The following is a 15145-nucleotide window of genomic DNA, read 5'->3' on the forward strand; positions in this document are numbered from 1 at the left end:
AACTGATGTATGTATTCTGAATCAAGCTCTACCCATGAGTCACAATTTCCCTACATAATAGAAGTGACTTTGTTCTAGCTCAGGACTGCCAGAGGTCAGGATAGTGTGGAAATCCAGTATTGGGTCCTTTATAGAATGGGGCCATCCATCATCTATTCATTCTTCCATCCTTTCTTCTTGCCTTAAGAAATATCTTAGAAGTGATGGGGACTCAAGAAAAATTGTGTAAATGAGTGAGGAGTGTAATGATGAAATGATGTGAGGAGTGTAATGATGAAATGATCTTTCATCTTGTGCCACATCAGTGCATCTTGGTATAATCCACAGTGACTGGTCTATTATCAAAGCTTTCATAGCCAATGGCCACTGGATTTTTCTCTTAGTCACTTGTCATTTTTGCCACAATAGTCCTATCTCAAAATGTCATTCTAAACCATTCTCTCACTAAGAAACATGCCTTTCTTCAAGTATATATTGGATTTATCTACACACAAAGCACTGAGTAGTGGTGGAAAGATCACAGGTTTTATAGTCAGAAGGTGTGGCTATGGATTGCACTTCTTTCACTTTTTCATTTCTTTCTAACTTTTTTAAAGATTTTAAAAATTTATTTCTTAGCACGCGCCGGGGGATGGGGGGGAGAAGCAGGCCCCGTGCGAGCAGGTTCGATCCCAGAACCCTGGGCTCATGACCTGAGCTAAAGGTAGACGCTTAGCCAACTGAGCCACCCAGGCACCCCTGACTTTTTTATTTCTGTCAAGGGGAAATAACTACTTACCTCATCAGGTTTTTGTGAAAATCAAATAGTATATATGAAAGTGACCTTACAAACCATATGAAAGTTAATTATTTCCATTTTTGTTATTATTGGCTAATTTGAGAACCATATATATCCTTTCCAATGCCTGAGTTTCTGAATTTGTTGACTGTTCACAGTTATAATTTTTTCCATTGTAAATATTAGTTACAACTGTACAGAATATATATCCTTAAGATTTGCAAGTAAAAGGGTGCCTGGGTGGCTCAGTGGGTTAAAGCCTCTGCCTTCAGCTCAGGTCATGGTCCCGGGATCCTGGGATCAAGCCCCACATCCGGCTCTCTGCTCAGCAGAGAGCCTGCTTCCCCCTCTCTCTCTGCCTGCCTCTCTGCCTACTTGTGATCTCTGTCAAATAAATAAATAAAATCTTTAAAAAAAAAAAAAGATTTGCAAGTAAAAAGTAGTGCAAATAGTTGATATGCTTTGCCTTCACTTTTCTCATGTGGTTACTTTTAAACTTAAGGTAATGTATATTGACTTGGGATCAGTATCTTTTATACCAAAGAGCTTTTAATTTTTTTTCAGTATCAATAGAATATCTAATACAAGGGACTGTTCAGGCACTTCAGGGAAGAGAAGGATTTAAAGGACACTAACCCTAGCTCCCAAGAAGAAATAATGTGAACATTTATTTTCTTTTCTATGTTTTTAAAAATCTGTGTTGTCAAACACCTTGAAACACTGTTTTCCCAACAAGACTCCTCAGCTGAACAAAAGGCATACAGCTGTAATGCTTCCATTTTTAGAGATGTTCATAGCTTCACTGGTAGTGAGTGATGAGTAAGTATTTAATTTGAAGCTTATGGCCTGATATTGTTATACAATTTTAAAACATCCACAGCATTTAATTGTTTGTTCTACTTTCCTGTCTTTGTATTATAAAAAGCCATGATCGGTTTTATTTTGCATCCTTTTCAAAAGATTTAGGCTTGAATAAAGTCAGGTACACTCAACTAAACAAGTCTTCCCTGTTAGACTGTTTGGGGTTTTTTTCCCCCAAGTTTTCTGGAACATGGAGAAAATCCAGTCATAAACACCTGATGTTCATGTCATTTGTAGTTGAACCCATGTTTGTGGGCAACTGAAATTCATGTGACATTTGGTTGTTTTTTTCTTGAAAGGAATTTCTGCTTCAGGTAGAAAAGATTCATAATGCAAATTTCTTGTGCTCTAACGGGTTGTAAGGAGGTAAATTGAGGACATGCACTCACACACAGCACACAACACTCTACTTGAATCAAAGCCCTGGTTTATGCTTGCAGAATTTCAATAAAATTATTTCTTGTTTTCTGTAGAATTTTGATTGATTAAGGTCATTCTACCCTTAATTTAAGAGGAATGATAAGAACTTTGAAAGGTCAGATTTAAAAGGTTATGAAATTTAAGGGTGACCACTTGATATTTGCTAGTGTTGAAATACAAGTTTATTAGTTTTTGCAGGTATAAGCTGAAAGATGTTGCCTCTTCTATATTGATTAGCCGTTATAAATAAAATGCAGGAAAAAAATCACAATAATTCAGACAAAAGAGAAAAGGTTTTCTGAATGAGTAAAAATTCAGAATTATAGAATATTTTAAAATTAGATTTTACTAATTTTGATAAAATAGTAAAAGTTAGCTAAGAGAAGTCCTTAGAAAACTTAATGAATAGGCAGTAATAATTTATAATTATAATACTGGTTATTTACAGTTGGGTAACTTCTAAAATTCCTGGCATGCCTAACAACTTGCTCTAAAATAACTCTCCCCCAACCATCTTAATTCACTTTTAATTCATCAGGTGAGTCCTTTCGTAGTAATAAAAAGACAAGTTTCACACAGCTTCAGTCCTGAAATCTACCATATTTTTTGGCAAAAGTCAAAAGTTTAAGATTTTCCCCTCATATGGCTATGTTTCATCATCTGAGTTCACTTTCACCAGCAGAGGAAATCAAAACACAAAACGTCATAGTAGAAACTCAGGGCTATATACAGAAGGGGACATTGGGAATGAGGCTGGAGACTGGAGGCTTCATTGGGGTTTTAACATGATTCTATCAGAGCTCCTTGTTCACTTTGACCTGAGAGTTGACACCTTATAGAATCCTTTTTAAGATGTGTCGGAAAGTTTTATTCAGAGTTAAAACATTTATATAAGATTACCTCGGAAGGAAGTCTTATATCTACCCTTAGTTAAATTATCCTACCCTTAATTTAAGAAAACTTTGAGGCTTATATAAGGATAAAATATATAATGGGTATGATGAATGTATATGATAATGTATATGAACATACTTTATAAACTGTAAAGCACTGGGGTACTTGGGTGGCTCAATCAGTTAAGCATCTGCCTTTAGCCCAGGTCATGATCCCAGGGTCCTGGGATTGAGCCCCAAATTGGGCTCCCAGCTCAGCGGGCAGCCTTCTTCTCCCTCTCCCTCTGTCTCTCAACCAACCCCCACCTAGCTTGTGCTTGCTCTCTCTTGTGCTCAAATAAGATAAATATTTTATTTTATTTTTTTAATAAAGTATTTTAAATAAAAATAAATAAACTACAAAGCACTGTAGAGATTTATATATTATGAACTGAGCACTATAATTTTTTTCATAGAGGTGCATGTTTCCTGTAACACTGTTTCCTTTCTTTAACTTAGAAATGTCAAATAAATGTTTAATTTTTTTTTTTAAGATTTTTTATTTATCTATTTGACAGACAGAGATAACAAGTAGGCAGAGAAAGAGGAGGAACCAGGCTCCCCGCCAAGCAGAGAGCCCGATGCAGGGCTCGATCCCAGGACCCTGGGACCATGACTCAAGCTGAAGGCAGAGGCTTTAACCCCCTGAGCCACCCAGGCGCCCCGTGGTTAATATTTTTTTAAGGTTTTATTTATTTGTGAGAGCACGAGTAGGGGAAGGAGCAGAAGAGGAGGCAGGGAGAAAGCATCTCTCAAGGAGAACCCACGCCAAGCGTGGAGCCTGACATGGGGCTCGATCCCGGGATCCCAAGGTCATGACCCAAGCCGAAACCAACAGTTGGATGTTCAACAGACTGAGCCACCCAAGTGCCCCAAATATGGTTAATATTTGTCAAATGCTTAACAGGTATCAATGAAAACCCTATTAATAATTTAAATGCTAATTATTTTCTGTATTTAAGTAGGATCTTTTATTATATCTATTCAAATATTATTTGTTATTTTTTAAAAAATATAGAAGTCATGTATGAATACATTTTCTTTGTAGAAGATTCAAGGATGCCAAGTAATTGAGGGAAAAGTGAGAAAGGCTGTCTCCAGTACCCGTTCTCTTCCTGTCTGCGGAGGTAGCCAGCGTTTGGGTTATATCTGTATAGTCTGTTTTCCTTACATTTACATTCATATATTTATATGCTTTGAAAAAATAATGGGGGGCAGCTGGGTGGCTAAGTGGGTTAAAGCCTCTGCCTTCAGCTCAGGTCAGGATCCCAGAGTCCTGGGATCGAGCCCCGCATCGGGCTCTCTGCTCAGTGGGGAGCCTGCTTCCTCCTCTGTCTCTGTCTGCCTCTCTGCCTACTTGTGCTCTCTCTCTCTCTCTCTATGTCAAATAAATAAATAAAATTTTAAAAAAAAAGGAATTATACTGCAGTTCGTGTTTTTCACTTGACAATATATCTTGGATAGCTTTCCATGTCAGCATATATAAGCCTTCATTATTTTGGACAAATGCACAGTATTCTAGAATATCATAACATAATTTAAAATGTAAGATCCATGAGAGCAGGAACCCTGTCAGTTTTACTATTCTGATGTCTCTGGTGCCTGAAACTGTAAGTAATACTGTTGTGAAAGTGCTTGCCTTTACCTCCCCAAGTGCATGTGAGAATCCTTTTCTAAGGGAGATAGCTGGATGTATTTTTGAAAACCACATTTAATTACCTTGTCTTCTAGTTTCTAGTGTTGCTGGTGAGAGATACGCCAGTTTTATTCTGGTTTCTGTGCAGGTAACCTGTTTTTGTTTCCCAAAAATTTCAGGGACTTCCTCTTTACCGTTAGTGTTCTGGTAGTGTACAAGTGTGTCTAGACAGATGTGGGGTTTTTTCACTCATCCTGGTCAGCACTCATTGAATCTTCTAAACTGCAAAGACACAACTTTTTTCAGCTGCAGAAAACGTTTTTCCTTCTGTCTCATTGTTTTTTTTCCTCTATCAACCTCTCTCTTCTGTCCTTCTGAGACTCCTCTCGGGTCAGTGTTAAATTTCTGCATAGATCTTCCATGCTTCTTAGCCTTTCTCTTTCACTCTGTCATTTCATGGGATTTGGGGCAGGAAGGGAGATAAATAAATACTTTCTGTTTGCCATCTTGATCCAGTTTCCTGACATAGTTCCTTTTATCCCATAAGGCTGATTTTTTACAAAATGTCTGTCATTTCATTTGTCTCAACAATCTGTTCCTAAAGGAACATGAGTCATAATTTATAGAAATCAGTGAAAGGTTGATATTGCTTAATATACTTTTGTTTTAGAGTCAGATTTTTTTGGGGAAGATACCTTCTTTAAAAAACGCAGTGCCATTTAAAAATTAGACTCACTTGCCTTGTGCTATTGGGAGTGAGCCCAGTCGCATTAAAAAGCGTGTTGGTATCTCAGTCACTCATCAGGTCCAGGCAGCTCCAAGTGCTGATAAAGGCCTTGATGCTTCTCCAGATGTCTGTTCTAAGTGTTAGCTCCAGGTGCAGTAAGCAGAATATTTGGAGCTGGCACATGGTTTCTCAACCACAAAGTATGACTACAAATCAAAGTTGTAGGACCTTGGTCTTCTAGAATAATGGTTCACAAACCTATATGAGCTTCAGAATCACCTGTGGCACTTTATGAAAATATAAATGTATGGACCCTCCGTTGGACCTGTTAGATCAAAATCCTGAAGGGAGTGGGGCTGGGCTTCTGTATATCTTTAAAGACTCTAGAGATCATGCTGGTATGCAGCCAAGGATGAGAACCACTGTTCTTAGAGACCCTCAGTATATATTTTGTCCTCCTGTGCCTTATTTGTCGGGGGGAGAGGGAAGCTATGCAGCATTCTTTGGTCAAATGTGTCATAATTTACTTAACTGGTGTCCTCCTGCTAGACATTTAATTTGCTTCTAATCTTCTGTTATTATAAATTACTCTAATAGATATCTTGACATATATAACTTTGCATACATTCATGGATATATTCATGGGATAAATTCCTAGAAGCGGATTTGTTCAGGCAAAGGTTATGTATGTTTGTGAATTTGAGAGAGATTTTTTTTTTTGTCTGTGAAGAGACACCTTTTAAGTCCTCAGGCAGTACACTCTTAGTCCGAAAATATTCTTACATCTTAGAAGTCCTTACATTTTGTTTTCATTTCTAATTAGGCCAGTACCAAGGTGGAAGTGGACATGGAGAAAGCAGAGAGCCTGCAGGTGACAAGAGGAGACTTCCTTGCTTCTCTGGAGAATGATATCAAACCAGTGAGTATGGATTCTGAGTGATGGACAAGCCAAAAAAATAATCATAATTCAAGAGAAAAGTAAATGCCATTTTGCACAATATTCTGTAAGGTTATATCATACGTACTTTTAAAAACCAGGAAATCTCAATATTGGAAGTGTCCTACATGAGAAACGTTGGCACATCAATGCTGGTGACTGGGTAATTAATCAGTACTTAATTGAAATTATTTCTCACGACAGGGACAGCGCCCTCTCGTAGCACTGGGTCTTGTCAAACTTAACTTTTGCCATTCAGTTGGATGTAAAATGAGATCTCATTTTGGTCTTGATTTGTACCTCACTGATTACTCATGAAGTTAAAGCATCTTTCCGTATGTTTATTGGCCACACGAATGTCTTCTGTGAAATGCTATTCGTGTCTTTTGCCTATGTTTCTGCTGTATTGCTTATTCTTTACTTTTATTTGGTCTGCATAAGTTCCTTATATAGTCTTAACAATAATTATTTGTTGCGAGTATCTCCTTTAAAGACAAAAATGAATTTGTTTTAGCCCTGTCTACTTTATGATTATTGTCTTTTAAATATAAAATAATTACTTTCAAAAGTTACTGAACAATGGAAATGATTTAATCTTTTGCTGCTGTCATTTGTAATAGTTAGCGAAAATATTAGAGCCCAGCCTGACTGATTTATCCCAAGATTTTTTTTAATGAAAATATTTTGACTACCAGGAAGGGGAAAAACTAAGATAACTTACTTAAGTAATTAATAACTTACTTTTATTTATTGCACGGATCTGGGGGATAAAACAGAAAATAAAATGACAGGATAAGTAAGGAAGACTCCTACATATGGTTGGGCTGGGGGTGGTCACTGTTTCGTGGTTCAGGTATCTCGCTGCTGCTCTTGTGAGGCTTGGACTATGTACTTGTACTTAGATTATCTACCTATTTCCTACAATAGCCATTCAACCAGTACTTCCTAGGCTCCTCCTTTATAACTTTTTATAGAGCCATTCAGTTTCCCATATCCAAAACAGGGAATGATAACTTTCCTCTGTATTCAGGAATCAAAAGACTAGTATGTGCATGGACAAGAGGGTGGTCTGCAGAGTGATTTGGTGGCAAAGTAACAGAGTAATGAAACCACAGTGTATTGTTAAGAGACAGTATTACAGAGAATGACTTTCTGTGAGGTGTAAGTTCTAATATTAACATCATTCCATATATTGGGTAATGAAAAACTGACTTTTTGAGGGATAAGATAATTTTTTAAGATTTGAAAATCTCAAGATATGTGACCCTTAGATTATGTTGGGTTTTCCTATTCTTTTCTTCACTTGTTAACCTTATGAAAACAAAACTCATTTAAGTCACTAAGTACTAACATTACTGACTCCTCTTGGTAGCTGGTTTGATGGGAGTTACAATGTGAAAGTAGAAGTTGAAAATGAAGAGGGATGTGATTGAAGCTCTAAAATGTAGCAAGCACACTTAAGATGATTATATATAGTGATTCCTTTTATTTCTATTTTCTCATACTTTAGTCTTTCAGTATAGCTGCCCATTTCTACCTCCTTGTAAATCTTATATTTAGAAACCTAGGCTAACCTTGGTGCCATTGAACTTATGTCCCCTGCTACCTAGCTGATGTGGACAAGATCTTCTCATTACCATTTCATTTCCCATTTTAATCCAAGACACCTACAGTCAGTGTGAGGAGAGTATCTCCGTCTGCTGAGCCAACTGATTCTAATTTCTAAGTCTGTGACCTCTTTTTCTCTTTGTTCTTAACAAAAGGCTACATCCAACGTACTTCTTACAAAAACAAGTACATTGAAACTGCCCTTTCTCAGAGATTATGAGGGTGTGGGCTCTTGTAGAATCTGACCATAGAATCTATGTTTTATTCCATTAAGTCACCCAAAGTAACTCCCCTAACCACTAGGGAAAAGGATAAGTGAGAAATTATAAAATAATGGGTTTTTTGTTTTTGCTTTTATTTGCTTTTTAAGCTTTTTACATTAATATGGGATATTGCTCAGCACTTTTAGTGTATAGGAATTACTACTCATCTTTTTTACCTTTAAGTATTTTAGTTTTTATGCTAACACCCAAAATGCTTTAAATTATCCTTTTCCTCCATAGGCATTTGGCACAAACCAAGAGGATTATGCAAGTTACATTATGAATGGTATTATCAAATGGGGTGATCCAGTTACACGAGTTCTAGAAGATGGGGAGCTGCTCGTTCAGCAGACTAAAAATAGTGACCGCACACCACTGGTTAGCGTCCTTTTGGAAGGTGAGAAAGAATGAGCAGATGGCACTAAAAGTAAAAAAAAACAAAAACAAAAAACTAAAAGCTCACTTTTACAAAGTTATTTAGCACATTCCAGAAAAATGAATTATTTTTTATTCTAAATCTATTCATGATCTAAAAATAGTAATCCAGTCTATGTAACAATATTGTGTGTAAATGAAAATTTTCTTGGGGTAGAATGTCACTGATGAATGATAGCAACTAGTTTTCTTGTGGGATTGTATCTAAATTTCTGTTACTTACTAGACTGTATGCTACCACAGAGTACTTGAGTCAATTAAATAACTATCCACTGAGTGCTGTGTTATGTAATAGACTATATGATAGCACATAGTACTCAATTCAATTAAATAAGTATTCATTGAGTAAAATGTTTTAGGCATTGAACTGGTTGCTGGAGATACAAGGACACAGAACTCAGTCTGGTCACGAAAAAAAGACATGTAAACAAATTCTTAACTACAGTATATGTGTGTAAATGGGTGTGTGAATGCAAGTCACTTTGCCCAGGGATGATCAAAGAAAGTGAAGGATGGTGTTTAATCTAGATTTTGAAGGATTAGTTAGGATTTTACCAAGTAGACAGAAAAGCAGGGACATTCTATTCATTAGTTACTTGTTTAGAGTTATGATTAGTACAACAGAAAGGTTTGTTGAGTCCACATGACAGAGGGATTTAACTGCTTCCAAAGTCTGGGAGTAAGGGCCTCCTAAAACCCATTAAGCCAAGACCTGAAGGATGAGGAGAAGCTGGCCCAGCAGAGTAATTGGGGAAGGTGTTCTAGGTAGAGGGACCAGCAGGTGAAAGAGGCCTGGGGAGGAAGGGGATTGAAACAGATAGCGACATTGGCTAGACATGAAACTGAAGTAGTAGACAGGAGCCAGTTGGTACACAGTCTTGTAGACCATATTGAAGATTCAGTCTCTGTCTGAGGGACAGTAGAAGCCATTTGTAGGACTTTACGCAGTGAAGTGACATGGTAAGATTTGTATTTTCAAAACATCATGAGTGCTTCATGGTAGAGAATAGATTGGAGGGTGAGAAAAGATATAGGAGAAACCAATGGTTAGAAGCAGTTGCATTAATGCAACTTAATGAAAGCTGATTGTGGTTTAAAGTTACATAGGGTAGGGGCACCTGGGTGGTTCAGTCAGTTAAGTGTGTGCCTTTGGCTCTGGTCATGTCCCAGAGTCCCGGGGATGGAGGCCCGTGTTGGGAATCCCTGCTCAGCAGGGAGCCTGCTTCTCCCTCTGCCCCTCACCCTACTTTTTTTTTTTTTTTAAGATTTTATTTATTTGACAGATCACAAGTAGGCAGAGAGGCAGGCAGAGAGAGAGAAGGGAGGAAGCAGACTCCCTGCTGAGCAGAGCCCCCCGCCCCCGGGTGCAGGGTTTGATCCCAGGACCCTGAGATCATGACCTGAGCTGAAGGCAGAGGCTTTAACCCACTGAGCCATCCATGTGCCCCAGCCCCTCACCCTACTTGTGCTCTCTCTCTCTCTCATCTCTCTCTCTCTCAAATAAATAAATAAAATATTTATAAAAAAATAAATAACATAAGATAGTGGAGATGGAGGTAAGTAGACCATTTTGAGAAATATGTAGGAGAGAGAATAAATGAGACTTCATTATTAGTTATTAATCACAGTTAAGGAAACATTCTTTCAACTGTTATTTGCTAGTCACTCTACTGGCACTTCACACTTATCTTAGTTAAACCCCACTTCAATCCTCTGAGAGCATATGCTTCTGTTTGGCCTATTTGGTAAATGGGGAAGCCAAACTTAGAAATATTAAGTAACTAGATTGAATATGGGGAAGAGTTATTAAGTATAATCGCCAGGTTTTTAGTATACACCTAAAGGGTGTATACTAAAGGGTAAATGGTGCTATTTGCTAAGATTGGGAATGCTAGTGGAGAAGCAGATGTCAGGAAAAAAAATTATGAGTTCAGTTTTGGATATGTTGAGTTTGAGGTTCCTATAAGAAAATTGAATTGGAAATATTAACAGCTCATTGGATATGTGGGCTCAGAAGAGAGGTCTGGCTGGCAGTAACATTCATGAGTTGTCTGTATATATAGACTGTTGTTGAATCCAAGGGAGTTGGGTAAGGTGGCTTACAGAAGGGGTGTAAGTTGAGAAGAAAAGGGGGCCTAGAACTGATCTCTGAGGTATGTCAACATTGAAAAACCAAGTAGTGCAGGAAGAGTAGACAAAGGAGACTGAGCAAGAGGTAAGAGGGAGAGAAAGAGAAGGAGCTATCGCAGAAGTCAAGAAAAGTATTTTTAAAAAGAGGAGTTATCCATTATATCAAATATTCCTAAGAAGCGAACAGATAAAATGTCTGTTGGATTTGGTGATCTAGAGATCATTGGTGACTCAGATGGAAGCCTGTTCCATGTAATGGCAATGGAAGCCAGAGGGTTTGTTTGAGGATGGAGGGAAAATGAAAAGTGAAGGGGGCCAGCGCAGATAATTAAATGGAGTTTAAATAAATTAAATGGAATAGTTCCATTTTGAAGGGACAAGGAGTGGTATTGAGGGGTGTGAGTCCAGAAAGCTTTTTGCTTTGTTTATTAAAGTGTTAGGTAGTCTAAAGCATGCTGAAATGCTGTTGGACAGACTATAGGGAAGAGGAAGAGATGTAACAAATGGGGAAGAGGATGTAGACAGTGTCAAGTTCCTGAGAAGATGGGAAGGAAGAATCCGTTGGTTTATGGATGGAAGAGAGACACATCTTCCATTTCACAGAAGGGAAAGAGGAAATGTCCAAATACAGTTAAGTTTACAGATTTGGTTGCCTTTATAAGAAGGCCTAACTAAATCCTTAAAATTTTAGCTTTTTAAGGCATTTGCTTCTATAAGGCAGCTTTTCCCTACCCCCAATGTCATCTCATAAAAAGATCATATTTTTTGTTAGACATATGATTTGATGGAACTCATAACGTGAGTATGGATATGCATTTGAACGCATTCTATTTTTTTTAAGAAACAAAACCCTTGCATTTTATATATTTAGCCAGAAGTTTGAAAGATTATGACTGTGAGAAAGAACGAAGGAATGTATTTCATCATACCTTTGAGAAATGCTAATCAGTTCATTAAGTTTAGTTGCTAATAAATAAGAGAAAACATGTCTGCTATAAAATTGTGTCAGGAAATGTTAATGAGCTACTAGTTGAGACCTCAGTACATTGTGGATAAACGTTTAAACTTGTTTTATTCCCTTTTGCTTAGGTTGGCTTTTTTCCCCTGACTTGCTCCTATCTTTGCACAGGCCCTCCTCATAGTGGGAAGACTGCTCTAGCCGCGAAGATTGCAGAGGAATCCAACTTCCCCTTCATCAAGATCTGTTCTCCTGATAAGATGATTGGCTTTTCTGAGACAGCCAAGTGTCAGGCCATGAAGAAGGTATCAAGATTTTTACTTTCATTTTAATCTCCAATCTCTTAGATACAGGTGTGTACACATGTACCTCTGTATCGATCTTTGTACGTGTATATATGTAAAAGCCATAGCAGTTATGTTCTCAAGCAGAGCTAGATTATCAGCAGAATTTGGGGGGAAACAGTGACTGTGTTTTAGGTAGATTTAACTTTGTAATACGTTCCTTTTTTTTTTTTTTTTAAATTAACATATAATGTATTATTTGTTTCAGAGGTACAGGTGTGTGATTCGTCAGTCTGTAATGCATTCTTATTAGCATTTCTTTATCTTCCAAATTATGGATTTTTAAAAAGATTTTATTTATTTGAGAGAGAGAGCCAGAGAGAGCATGAGTGTGGGGAGGGGCCGATGGAAAGGGAGAATCAGACTCCCTACAGAATAGGGAGCCTGGTTTGGGGCTCGATCCTGGGACCCTGAGATCATGACCTGAGCCGAAGGCAGATGCTTAACTAACTGAGCCACCCAGGTGTCCCCAAATTTTGTTTTGTTTAATACATATTAGTTAATTTTCATTTCTTAGGTTTGTATTGGCTCGACTGAAAGAAAGATCAAGTTAAAAGTATTTGAGTAGAGGGGCCCTTGGGTGGCTCCGTCGGTTGAGCATCCCATTCTTGATTTCTGCTCAGGTCATGATCTCAGGGTCCTGGGATTGAGCCCTGCGTTGGGCTCTGCTCTCAGTGCAGAGTCTGCTTGTACCTCTCCCTTTGCTCCTCCCCTTGTTCACTTTCTCTCTCTCTCTCTCTCAAATAAATAAATAAAATCTTTAAAGATAAAAGTATTTGTGTGGGACAAATTCATTTAGGATTTTTTTTTTTAAATCAGTGTACAAAATCAGTGTTTGGGGTCAGTTAGGTTGACTACGTAGTTTGGGAAAGAACAGAGGTACATCATTGGAAAGATAGTCTCAAAACCCCTACAAAGGGATGGTGGTCTATTAGGACAGTCAGAGTCTGCTTGGCAAGTTAATGCAGTCCTCATCCTTCTTCCTTTCTCTGAGTGCCGTTTGTCACCTTCTTAATGCAGCTGCTTTGAACCATCAGTGAAAGAGCAACAGAGAATAGAATCTTAGAGCTGAAAGGACTCTAAGACCATCTGGTCCATCTCTCCTACATTCAAACAAACGCCGTGTATGGCTTCTAGGATAGTAAGTGGCTGCTCTTTAAAAACAACCAAAGTCACTGATGAAAATGTAGTGACTGTTTTCATGTCCCTTGGTAGCTTGTGTTCCCAGTGATACTCTGATTTGGTATACTCCCAGGCAGTGAAGAAGTTATTATTATTATTTTTTTTTTGTATCTAGTTGAAGTATTTCTTTTACTTAAATCCGATTTTTCATGCTTGATCTTTCTTAGCTGTGAAAATCAGAATCTGAGAAAAGAACTTTGAGAATTGGGGTGCTGCGTATAAAGACAGCTCCAGAGTTCTTTAAACTTGCTCTTGGGCCCCCACTTTATAAAGTTGGAGGGTACAGTGACTTTAGTTTTTTTTTTTTTAAGGGAAGAGACTGCAGAGGAAAGATGATATTTTGAAAGAAGCAGTTTCCCAAAAAATGTAAGTTTGAGAGGCTAGCTTCTTGTTTGGTCAAATGGCAGAAGATGGTTCAAGTTGCATGCTTGAAATGGACGGAGGGGGCCAGAGCTTGAACCAGGATTCGTGTCCTGTGTACTGTAGCATCAAGGTAAATATTCTGTGGGGCGCCTGATGGCTCAGTTGGTTAAGCGTCTGCCTTTGGCTCAGGTCATGATCCCAGGCTCCCCGGCCAGTGGGGAGTCTGCTCATCCCTCTCTCTCTCCCTCTGCACTGCCTCCTGCTTGTGCTCTCTCTCTTACTTGCTCCCGCTCAAAAGAAAATAAAACCTTTGAAAAAAGGTAAATATTCTGTGTAAAAGTCTTTGAAGTTAGTGTGAAAGAGAGGGAAATGTTGCCAGACAGAAAAAGAACTTAAATATCATAGTCCGTTTATTCTGTGTCTGAGGTGAAACCAGTAGTAGCTCTCCTGGGGAGTATCTAGACAGAATCACTAGAACCAGTAACTTCCCTAATGTGGGTGGGGGTGGGTTTTCTTTGTTTTTTGAGTCCCCCCCCAAAGGGAACCTAAACAACTTCTTATGGTGAAACTTTAAATAATAGCCCTTGGAATCTGTAGCCATCGAATGTAGCATTTAATTGAACAGCTAATTCTGTTCGTATTTCCATAACCCCATTCATTGCTCGTATGTGTTCTAAAGTAGTAGTCTCCTTTGCAGATGGTAAATTACTCCATTGCTTTTCCCCAGCTGCCAGCTGCTACCTCAGATGTACTCGGAGATGTGGGTGGAATGGTCCTAGTTTTTCTATAAAGTTTTAAAAAAGCACTTTAGGCTCCTCCAGATCAAAGCTGCTTTGTAAGTGTGAGATATTATCATTTTTATTATTTTAATCTCTTGCAAATTGACTTGAGGGGGGAAGGTAATATGTGCTGGGTTTAGAGGCTTAAATGGTTAAATTAATGGCTTAATAACTTATGATTTAATCTTTAAATTGTTAAAGCCTTTCAAGGTAGAGTTTTAGATGAGTGGAAGGCTAAGGAATAGAAAAATAAGTGTCTATACAAGCTTATTCAAAATTGTTTTGATTCATGATTCACTGTCTGGATCATCCAGGCACCCTTAAAGTTACAAAAATTATTTCCATGTCACCGATATAATAAATTTGTATTAGACTTTTTTATTTTCTCTGGCAAAAAAAAAAAAAAAAAAATGTTATCCCCTGAAACTAAAGTACATACAGGAACAGAGAAAAGAATGAAGCATAGGTGTCTTAGAAATATATTAGAAATATTGCAAAATCTTTCCCTGCAAATAGTTTTCACATTGTTGCCTAATGATAGGTTGACAAAAGCCTGCGGGCTCAAACCCGTCTAAAGGTGCTAAGTCTTCCAAGCTGCTTTTGAAAATGAAATATAAATGCCATTCCTCAGTACTTCTAGTCTACCTCCCACTGCTGTTCTCTTCCCTTCATTTTTAGTGTTACGATGGGAAGATATTTTTTTCTTTTTTTTTTTTTTTCAGAACACAAATAATTTGTACTTTTTTTTTTTTTTTTAATCAATTCTGGAAAGACATTTCTTTCCTTTTAAAT

At 37.8% G+C, this 15145-nt stretch overlaps 1 protein-coding gene across 1 annotated transcript in view; it reads left to right on the forward strand.

The window, feature by feature from the left end:
- NSF (N-ethylmaleimide sensitive factor, vesicle fusing ATPase) overlaps positions 1-15145 on the forward strand; it is a 147793-nt gene that overhangs the window by 91535 nt on the left and 41113 nt on the right. The window contains exons 13-15 of the mRNA XM_032870954.1: positions 6178-6273; positions 8403-8559; positions 11857-11990. Coding sequence (XP_032726845.1) covers positions 6178-6273; positions 8403-8559; positions 11857-11990 — 387 coding nt within the window. The remainder of the gene's footprint in view (positions 1-6177; positions 6274-8402; positions 8560-11856; positions 11991-15145) is intronic.

Source organism: Lontra canadensis, unplaced genomic scaffold, assembly GCF_010015895.1.
Source record: "Lontra canadensis isolate GAN:19392208 unplaced genomic scaffold, GSC_riverotter_1.0 scaffold41, whole genome shotgun sequence".
Classification (NCBI taxonomy): Eukaryota; Metazoa; Chordata; class Mammalia; order Carnivora; family Mustelidae; genus Lontra; species Lontra canadensis.